The sequence below is a fragment of the Kogia breviceps genome, chromosome 2 (assembly GCF_026419965.1).
Source record: "Kogia breviceps isolate mKogBre1 chromosome 2, mKogBre1 haplotype 1, whole genome shotgun sequence".
Taxonomy (NCBI): domain Eukaryota; kingdom Metazoa; phylum Chordata; class Mammalia; order Artiodactyla; family Physeteridae; genus Kogia; species Kogia breviceps.
Window position 1 is genome coordinate 142,208,901 of NC_081311.1, and position 11,327 is coordinate 142,220,227.

The 11,327-nt window shown below is 41.7% G+C and overlaps 1 protein-coding gene across 5 annotated transcripts in view; it reads left to right on the forward strand.

Moving 5' to 3' along the window:
• The window catches only part of RAPGEF4 (Rap guanine nucleotide exchange factor 4), a 318,384-nt gene extending 308,840 nt beyond the window's left edge, over positions 1–9,544 (forward strand). For all 5 annotated transcript variants that reach the window (XM_067026319.1, XM_059055418.2, XM_067026317.1 and 2 more), the window contains 2 exons: positions 4,981–5,035; positions 8,160–9,544. In XM_067026319.1, the coding sequence (XP_066882420.1) occupies positions 4,981–5,035; positions 8,160–8,287 (183 nt within the window). In that variant the 3' untranslated portion in view covers positions 8,288–9,544. The remainder of the gene's footprint in view (positions 1–4,980; positions 5,036–8,159) is intronic.
• Positions 9,545–11,327: the final 1,783 nt, after the last annotated feature.

Below are 11,327 nucleotides of genomic sequence, written 5' to 3' on the forward strand. Positions count from 1 at the left end.
CCTGCGTACCGCAAAAATAAAATAAAATAAAATAAAAGTCCACTCCTCTTCAGGGACAGGAGAGCTTAGACGGGGCACAAGAGTCTGTACAGACCTAGCCAGAAAAGCCAGAGACGGCTGGGGAGGTCTGGTGGGTCATTGACCATCTGGATAAGAGTGAAGGTGTAAGGTGGCCAGCCTGCCCCTGAGAGGAGGGTGCCACAGAAGCTAAATGGGGGGGCCTGAGCCCCAAGGACCCCATCTGAGAAGAGCCCCCTCTGACCCCTCATTGGATTCAAGGAGAAGGAATTACTTGCATCCGAGCTTGAGGGAGAGTTGTGTTTGGGACCACAGCCTCAAGGCCTCTCTCCTGGGCCGGGCTCAAGTGCATACAGCTGGCCACTCCGTCTCTGGACAGCATCTTTGTGCTGGTCACTCTGCAACTCAGGCCCCAGGTAGCACATCTGCTTCTGAGTCGCTCTGTTTTCAGCTTGATAAAGAAATGAATACCTGACACAGTGTCATTGGGCATGCGCTGTCTACGCCTTCATCCAGATCAGACTCTCACATTGGTCAGCTGTCCCGGTGAGCTGCCGAATAGGACAGGCCCAACGCCTGGGAAGTGCCCTTAAAATGGTTGTTCTTGTTAAGAATCATTCACCAGGTTGTATGCGAGTTCTTTGGACTCCTCTTGCAAATTTTCTGGAAGTTTGAAATTACTTCCAAATAAATACATAAACACTGAAGAAAAAAGAAGAAGAAGAAGAAGAAATAAATACCTGAGGGTAGTTTCAGAAGCCTCCTCTTGCTACCTTATTTTTCCTTTCTGAGCTTCCCCGTGTGAGTTCACGTCCAGAGGGAGATTCATCAGCTTTCAGTCGGGTCCACCTCTCAGCCCTGTAGATGAAAAACTGTATGAACATATTAATTCTTGCAAATAAGCTCTGAAAACCTGTACTTTGAATTAGTCCCAAGGAAAGTGGTGGCTGTGGGAAATTTGGAATATGGATTCCCAAGGGGAAGCCTGGCATTCTGACTGTGGACCACCTTCTTGGCTAGCATCCTCCAGGGCAGGCTGACGAGCAGACCCTAAGGTGGGGCTTCCCAGCACAGGGTGGGGCTGTATCAGAGTCAGGTCAGGTGTGAAGAGGGGCTCACACTGCCTACCTGCACTGATTCAGGTGCCTTCTAAAGGAACACGTTCCCCTCACCTTGCCCCTGAATTACAAATCACTTTGAACAAGCCAGTTACTAATAGGAGTGTGTGCCCTAACCTCAGGTTTGCTGGGATGGGAAAAAAAAAAAAAAAAAAAAGATGAGAAGCTCTGCTTTGGAGTGATCAGGTATTTTCCCACTGGCCTGGCATGGTAGGAAAGTTGCCTGCAGGCCAACGTGTTCTGGCAGCGCCATGTAGCCTAGGGTATAACTTTTGGCTTTGTCCCTGCTGTGGCAGTTGGATAATAAAGCCTATGTCTTTTAACCTTAGTTTCTGCCAACTTCACTGGGAACAGCAATGAATAAACAGTCATCTGCTGTCAGAAATGACACGTGAGGCTTAAGCCTGCGGAAGACTAGAAAGACTAACTGAATGGCTTTTAGTGGCGATAAATGCAAAATCCTCCACTTTGGTCCGAGAAACCATGTGCACATTTATAGAGAAGGAAGCTCAGTGAAGAGGGCTGAGATGTTTAATTCACTATAAGTTCAGATGTCAGCAATGTGGCTTTTTTTAAATCGTGGACTTCGATGTGTAGCATCATCTAGATCAAGGAAGGAAAATCGTGTTTCTTCTGCACTCTGTGATTTGCTTAGGGTAGGGCACCACGCTAGACACTATCCACAAGATACCTGAAACTTATGAGAAACTGTTGAAGAAAGTGGGAAAATTTAGGCTGAACCAGAAAAGACTTGGGGGTGAAGAGATGTCTGTGATAGCTGTCTTCAAGTATTTGAAGAACTGTCCCGTTAAAGCGGAACTAAACACATGTGTTGTGGCTCCGGAGCTCAGAGGTAGGATTAGTGGGGTGAAAAGCAAAGGGGGATAGGGAGGGTGGGAGGGAGGCGATATGGGGATACAGGCATACATATAGCTGATTCACTTTGTTGTACAGCAGAAACTAACACACCATTGTAAAGCAATTATACTCCAATAACGATGTGAAAAAAGAAAAGGGACTTGGACTCAAAATGATAAAGAAATGTCCAGTAGTCATACATGTCTAAAACTGCAAGGGGCTGTCCTTGGAGGCGATGAACTCCTCGTTGCTGATGCCTTTAAACAGTGGGGAGCCATTATTTGTAGGCAGGCTTTGATGGCCTTAGGTCCCTGGAGATAAATGAAGAAGGGGCCTTCTGAAGTCTCCTTCTGCAGCCCCAGGAAAGCACCTTGTAGCTGTTAGCAGCATATTAAATATTGCATGTGTCAGTGGGTGCAAAAGAGGGTGGGGTTAGAAATATCAAGTTAACCCTTCTTTGGCCTTGTGAAAGCATTCTGTAACTGCATTGACCAGCAGTGCTAGTGGAGTCCGGGTGCTGTTACTAAGGGTTTACATATTACATTATTGTGCAGCCACCTCAAAGGGAAAGAATGGGCCTCACTGCAAAGCCAGATTTGGACTGCAAAGTTAAACTGAAGTTATCTTTGAGTACAATTAAAAGGGATACGTCAAAATTAAAACCATTGTTAAAATTAATCAAAGATTTAGAAAGGTAGAATGAACTCCAGAGCTGGAAATTACTGATTTAAACAATTGTTCTCACGTTTTAAACTACATAATGAGCTAAAAATTATGAAGCCTCGGCGTATAGCTGTAAAGAGCAGTCCAAAACCAAAGTCAGAATGAAATGTTTTAGCTTTTCAAAAGTAAAAAGCAGAACAATTACTCCCTACAAAATGGTATAGGAAGAGGTTTCTGACCCCTGCTAATTGTTTTATTATTCTTTGGAAGGGCATACTGGCAGCATTTCCCGGGGTTTTCAGTAATTACACTCCATTCAATATCTGAAGAATTACAATAATTCTACATGGAATATACTTGTGCCCTTCAGATGCAAAGCCTTTGGAGAAGTGAAAAAACAACTTAAAGTAAATTAGCAGGAAAATTATCGTAGTTACTGTTTATTTCAGGGCTCCATATATCAGAGGCTAATTATACATTGTATGTTACACTTTCTTGGAGGTATTTGTAATATATTTCTCATGCTGATCAACGGACGTGCTGGTTTGCAGGAACCTTTATGAAAGTGAAGTTCTAACTTTTCCAAGTGCCTCTTTGTGTATGAGAAATTACCCAGTGCAGACAGATGTCACTTCATGCATGCCAGAGGCCTCAGAGCAGTAGTATTTAGTGAGGTATTATGAATGTTCACCTGTATATATTTGTAAAGTTCCAACTCTTCTATGAAAAAAATTTCCCTGCCAAATAAGTTGAATTTTTTTTTTAACACTACATCAGTTTTCTCAGAGGCATTTTCTATATTTTGGCAAGCCAAGGTTCCAGGAGAGAAAAAAGCAAGGACTGGAATTAAATAGCCACTCAGAGATTAGAAAGTCTCTTTTCCTGGCTGGAGCCTTACCGATTTTCTGCTAGTGTTAGAATTAATCCACCATCCCACCATCTCTGTGGGACCGCCTTGAGAGCAAAAGTGTACTGAGATGTTACACAGAGACTGAGGGTCCCCGTGTCCTGAGACATTACACAGTTACCCTTAAAATACCATGAGCAAGAAATGTACATGGTGGCTCAGAAACAGTGCTTCAGTCTCACTGATATTTTTCCTTATGTTTCTTGTCCTTCATTTCTTTCCTTCTTTTTTTTGTTTTTAACTAAGTTGAGTGCAGTTCAAAAGGTTTCCTTATAAGTTTTTATGGCAACCGAAACTTAGAAATTGAGATCGCTTAATGACAAAATTAACAAAGGTTAAATAAATTATGATCCATCCACATGACTGAATACCTCTTATTTTAAAAGGATTTTAAAATGCAAATGGCATGGAAAAGAGTCATAATGCCATATGATAAGATTCAGATCAAAACAAACATATGCATGTTATGACTTCCATTTTTTGAAAAACATGCTTATGTATTTTTTAAAGTATTAGAAGGAAATGTACCAAAATATAACTGAAGTTACTGTCTGAAATGATATTCTAAAATAGGCATGTGGGGCTTCCCTGGTGGCACAGTGGTTGAGAATCCGCCTGCCGATGCAGGAGACACGGGTTCGTGCCCGGGTCCGGGAAGATCCCACATACCGCGGAGCGGCTGGGCCCGTGAGCCATGGCCTCTGAGCCTGCGCGTCGGGAGCCTGTGCTCCGCAACGGGAGAGGCCACAACAGTGAGAGGCCCGCGTACCGCAAAAAAAAAAAAAAAAAAAGGCATGTGTTCGTGTTATAATCAGGAAGGATGAAGAAGGAAGGAGGGAGGGAATCACATTAAGGTGAACATTAAAACACACACTTTTGCTGGAAGATGAGAAAGGTTAATAATGTATAGTGTATAGGAAAAATGTGGCAATAGAATATCTACGATTGTTCCGTCAATATCATCAAACACCTCATTATTGAGTCCTGTTTACTGTGAAGAACTTGACAAGCTAACCATTCTCCAGATCTAGAATAGTTACAAATTATCTTGCAAATTCACAGTGACCTCAAGAAAGGATGGTAAAAACTAGTCCTGAGGAGTAAGGTCCATTCTCAGGAACAGCAGCCTGCTTTTTACGTCTTGAGGAAGAAGCAATTAGACAAGAGTTATGCCACTAGTATTCCTCACCTGACAAATACCTTGTATGTGTGGGAGGGGGGCATGCGGGGGTGGGTGCCTCTTTCAAGTGATTAAACAGGTTATACGTCAACCAGTTGCCTCCAGATAATCCACATCTCAGAACCTGCTGTTTCTCGTGGTCCCAGGTATTGCTGAAAAAAATAATGGTTTGTTTTCTTTTTTGGATTCTACACTAAGTTTACCTGCATTTCAGTTTTTCTTTTTATTCTTTTTAGCGCATGATTGCAAATACTGCCAGAACGGTGAGATACTGCAGGAGCCAACCCTTCAGTAAGTTCATGCTGCTGCAATATGGATCTTGGTGGCTAAGTCCTTTTCAGTGAGGCTACTCAGACATTCTAGAAGTCTGGACAATATTTGATGGTGTCAGAGACACTTTGGACCATGAATCCCATGGGATTGGGGCCTTGCATTTAAAATAACCATAAAAATATTATTTTATGAATGAACTTAGAGAATTCATCTGCTCTTTCCAGAATGGATAGACAACTAAGGCATGATTGCCAACAAATCCTGACTCTAACCAACTCTCTTTATGACTCACTGCTTCATGTTGAGAAACTCACATCAACTCATGATGACTCATTCTGTTGTTTATAAACTGGGAAAGATAATATTTATTGTCTCTTGGGGTGTTGCGAGAAGGCATTAATGTCTATAAGCACATTTGTAAAAGGTCCCATAGCAGGAATTCATATTCTATTTCTAGTATTTCTAGGTGAATTAAGGAGCTTTTCTTAAATCTGTACAAAAACTGGTATAATACAATGCTTTAATATAAAACCGTCACTAATAATAAATAGCAAGTTTAAACTGTTGGGAGTTAAGTTGCATCATCGCAGCAGATCACCCTGCCAGGCCAGTGCTGCTGTCTCCTCTGGACTGGGACTTTGGGTAGGGGCTGGAGCTTTGGCTCCCTCCAGCTGGTCTGGGAGTGAGAAGGTAGCCCCTGTAAAGTTTTGTGCTAATAACTTCATTGTATGTGTCATTGAAGTCATTGGGCGCATTAACTTAACATGATAATTTGACATGGACATGACTTCGAGGCTACCAGTACCATCCCCTCCAATAAACCTAGTGCTCAGAGACCAAAAGCTTCTTGTTTTATTCATCAGAGCTATCTTTGCTCTTCCTAGCACAGGACTGGCCCAAAGCGAGGGTCTGCTAACACAGGATACCAGAACTGCTAAACATTCATTTTTTAATGGCCGGGGGAGGGGAATCTAGGAAAAATAGTCTTGACTTGGGGAGCAAGATCTTTAAAAAATTGATTCAAATGATTATGCCTCCTCTTCCTTCCAAAAGGTGCAGGCTTGCACCTCATCAACCAATCTTATGTGGATTCTGCCAGAATTAAAGTCTCTCATATCTCTTCATCTAGTGATTTACTATATGTATAAAGACACGATCATAAGGCAGTTATACAAGTGAGTATGAGAATATATAAGTGATGCCAGTCTACATAACAAAGGTTTATAACCTAGAATCCACAGCCCTTCAGGGGGTTCTAGGAAATTCCTGAAATTAAACGCAAATGCTGTCTGCCTAAGAGGGTTCAAAGCCTTGAGAAGGTTCTCCATGAGGTCCAAGAACCAGAGAAGAACCAAGATAGAATATATTTTGTTCTATAAACTTCTTTGGAAGTAAATCCTACATTCTCCTATATCTCCTAGAGACATGGGGGGAAATTTTATATATATAAATCTCCACTGCATTTGTTGAAGTTATCAGTAACTGCTGGTAAACAACAGCTGCTTAGCTCTGAAGTCAAAAATCTATAAAGCTATAAGAATAGATTCATAAACATTGTGGGAATATGTACAATGTAATTACAGTATATTGTAAATGTAGAGTACACTGCCAGTGACAAGCGAGGAAATTAAACACTGTGGTATTATTTATATGTGATAATTATACTGATGAGTTTCTTCTTAGAGCAAGTGGGGGCCTTTGTATCTTTTCTCTGCTTTTCTGTGTTCAGACCTGCAGCACTCCCCCTCGCCCCTCATGCAGATGGCATTCTAATTGTCTTTGGGAGTGGTGTGTGGATCTAAAGAAAACAGATGGACTGCAGAAGGCAGTATGCTATGGCGGAAAGAACACTGGTCGAGAGTCCAGGCTGGCTTGGCCACTCCCAGGGTCCCACACCAGGGATCCACAGGGCAGAGGCCGCCCATGGACCATGGCCAAGGTGTTGGATCTAAACGGAGCTTTTTTTTTTCCCTTTTATTGTGAAATAATGTCACCATTCAAAAATGGAAGAATTCCCAGGGAAGAAATCCAGATTTCTCATTTCTCTAGAAAAATAGGAAGATCCGGCAGCTCAGGATGCAGATTCCCACATGGCATCAGCATGCAAGAGCTGAGTAGTCACTTCTGAAGGGAACTGTGTTTCCAGTTCACCACTGTCAAATGGCCTTCCTCATTCATGTCTGTTTCCTGTGTAGGGATCTGAGCATTTGATTCTTCTTTCAGCCTAGTTTTAGGGAAATTGGTTAACTTCAAATAGCTCTGCTGCTCGAGTGCTTTGGGGAGTGGATGAGAAAAGAATGGTAATTGGGATTTCAGAACAAATAGCATCAGAGAATTGAAGGTCTGGCAGAAGTCATGCCTTCAGCCCGAGTTGATTTTTCTTTGTTCTTCTGAGTATGGACAGTCTCTAAGAACACACAATCTATGCAATAATGCTGTATACTGTATGCAAGTAATGAGGGGAGTCGGACCTACTAGTCTCGCTTGCTTCAGTTCAGCCCAGGTGTTAAGTGCTTTTGTTAGGAGCTAATGAAAACTATGTCTTTTGGGGGCTTCCCTGGTGGCGCAGTGGTTGAGAGCCCGCCTGCCGATGCAGGGGACGCGGGCTCGTGCCCCGGTCCGGGAAGATCCCACATGCCGCGGAGCGCCTGGGCCCGTGAGCCATGGCCGCTGAGCCTGCGCGTCCGGAGCCTGTGCTCCGCAACGGGAGAGGCCACAACAGTGAGAGGCCCGTGTACTGCAAAAAAAAAAAAAAAAACCTATGTCTTTTTGCTATTAGTCCTTATCTGGATCAAAGGGAGCAGAGATCAGAGTGTGAGACACAGGTGGGATGGCAAGGGCAAACAATTTTAATGTATAACCAGGGCTGTCAGGCGATGCTTTCACTTTTATTTGGTGCCTTTTTTTTTTTTTTAACAATATGTAATGCAAAGGAAAATGATCAAAATATGTGATTCCAGGGAAAAATAAGGTGGGAGGAAAGAGATGGAACATCCAAGTAGAAACATTTCAATGAATATAGCGTGTTGAAAGGTCTTGATGGAACCCAGGAATTCATGATAAATGTAAAAGTTGGAGTAAATAAAGCTGTATCTTATATGCATATATTATGCAATGCTAATCCTGCTCTTTTCTCTTTCAGATCCTGATGCAGCTCAGGCTAATAAAAACCATCAGGATGTCCGGAGTTATGTACGACAATTAAATGTGATTGACAACCAGAGAACTTTATCACAGATGTCACACAGATTAGAGCCTCGTCGACCATAAACATTTAAAGTGCTCAGAACAACGGTTTGCCTCCAGTCCACAATCTTTCAAAAATGCCATTTATGCTAGTACTGACTGTATTGTCACTAGAGAATTCTATGAAACAAGCAAAAACCCATCCTGAGACATCTCAGTGCTGCATTCAGCTTACCAGCGTCGTGACAAAAGAAGAAATTCTTTGACTTGCATACAGCTTGCACACACTAGCTTAGGAATCCCCTGTTTGTAGTCACTGTATTTTATTTCCATTTGTGCCATCTTCTTTGCTGAAACATAAAATAAGACTAACATGAAGAGTACGGTAGAAATATCATTGTCAAGAGAAGTATCAAGCTCCTGATATTTTTATCTAGGAGTGTTTACAGGATGAGATGTGCTACAAATGGTATTTGGCTGCATCATTGGTGGTATCGTTTCATAATTTCTAACTCAACATTTTGATTTGAGCATGGGGTTTTGGAAGGTGTTGAGGAATCCATGTAACTCCAAATTAGAGGCTATATTCTTCCATCTTCATAGTCTTACCTCTGAAGGAATTGTACCTGACCACATTTCTATAAAACATTCTGGCAGCTTATGTAGTTTAGGGAGGACTGGTCTGTAATTTCTGAATGACATATAGAATAATATTTATGTTTACAATGTAACTTTTTTAAACTTACAAATCAGGAGTACATATATAAGAATTCCACTGAGAAAACTCCAAGGTTCTTAAAATTGCTAGCGTTAAGATTTAAAAAAAAAAATGACACTTCAAAAGAGCACAATATTCAGAAAACATTTTTCAAAATTATTTTCCTGGGCATTAAAAATCCTTTACTATTGGCTAATTATTGTTACTGATTAAAAAAACCCACATATTTTCTGGACTTAAATTTATCACCGATATCTTAATTTTCAGCAATTGTTTTGCACTTTCAGATAGATTGTAAATAGTTCATTCAATCAATGGTATAGAGTTATTTATTTGCTACATGATAGATATTGTGCCAAATAATTACTTTTTATTTATTTTATTTAGTATGTAATTTTGGAGTACATTTTTTCCTGTTTTCACAATTATGCTACATTTAATGTGTAGGAATTGTATGTATGTATATCTTCTGTAAATAACAGCTACTATCCTCATTAAATATAATTGTGACAAGAAAAGGTGTGTTGTTCTCAATTCCTATAATATGGGAGAGATAACCATTTTGTATGATGGGATCCTGGATTTCTTTTAATTGAAATAAAATTCACATACTCTAAAAGTCACCTTTTTGAAGTGTACAATTTGGTGTTTTTTAATATATTCATAAGATTGTTCAACCATCATCACTATATAATTCCAGAATGTTCTCCTTATCCCTTAAATAAACCCCATACCCATTAGCAGCCACTCCTCATTTTCATCTCCCACCAGTCCTTGGAAACCATTAATCTGCTTTCTGTCTCTGTAGATTTACCTATTCTGGACATTTTGTTTAAATGGAATCATATAATATGGAGCCTTCTGTGTCTGGTTTCTTTCACTTAGCGTAATGTTTTCAAGGTCCATCCACATTGTAGCAGGTAGCAGTACTCCATTCCTTTTTATGGCTGAATAATATTCCATGATATGGATGTACAACATGTTGTTTGCCCATTTATCAATTAATGGACATTTGGGTGGTTGCCACTTTTCAGCTATTAGGAATACTGCTGCTATGAAGAGGCACTAGATTTTAGAGCTGCCTGTTATGGGTCCTACACAATTTCTCAGTGATTTAAGCAATTGGTATACGATTTGATGAAAACGTTTCCAAAATTATTTAATTTCCAGACCCATGTCTGTTTTTTAATGTCAGCATTTTCCAGAGTGTATTCCAGGCTATAATCTCACAAGTTCAGTAGAGAATGGACTTGAGGACATGGGGAGGGGGAAGGGTAAGCTGGGACGAAGTGAGAGAGTGGCGTGGACATATATACACTACCAAATGTAAAATCGATAGCTAGTGGGAAGCAGCCGCATCACACAGGGAGATCAGCTTGGTGCTTTGTGATGACCTAGAGGGCTGAGATAGGGAGGGTTGGAGGGAGGGGATATGGGGATATATGTATACATATAGCTGATTCACTTTGTTGTACAGCAGAAACTAACACAACATTGTAAAGCAATTATACTCCAATAAAGATGTTTAAAAAAAAACCCTCACAGGTTCACAAGCTGTTCCTCCCAAAACACGCACAATTGCAGAGCAAAACACAAAACCAAGATGACATCTTCAAAAAATTTGGGAATGATAATATACCCCATTAGAAATGATTCCCAGTGTTCATTAACATATTCAAGGCTCTGATAAGTCCTGCTGTAATCCCTTTTATAAATTTATTTATTTTTTTGGCTGTGTTGGGTGTTCGTTGCTGCGCGTGGGCTTTCTCTAGTTGCGGTGAGTGGGGGCTACTCTTCGTTGCAGTGCGTGGGCTTCTCATTGCGGTGGCTTCTCTTGATGCGGAGCGCGGGCTCTAGGCGTACAGGCTCAGTAGTTGCGGCACTTGGGCTTAGTTGCTCCGTGGCATGTGGGATCTTCCCGGACCGGGGCTCAAACCAGTGTCCCCTGCATTGGCAGGTAGATTCTTAACCACTGCGCCACCAGAGAAGTTCCTGTAATCCCTTTTTTTTTTTTTTTTTTTTTGTGGTACGCGGGCCTTTCACTGTTGTGGCCTCTCCCGTTGCGGAGCGCAGGCTCCGGACGCGCAGGCTCAGCGGCCATGGCTCATGGGCCCAGCCGCTCCGCGGCATGTGGGATCTTCCCAGACCGGGGCACGAACCCGCGTCCCCTGCATCAGCAGGCGGATTCTCAACCACTGCGCCACCAGGGAAGCCCCTGTAATCCCTTTTAACATCCACAGTTAACGGCCTCTTTGAGAAACACTAAGGCAGCCAAATGCCTTTCTGTGTTCATTTATGTAATCATTCAAGGTCCCCAGGTACGGGGGTGGTGTTTTATGCAATGTTACGCCTCCTATCCAGAGTTGGACACAAAGCCTAGGATTTACTAGAGAATAAAAAAAAGTC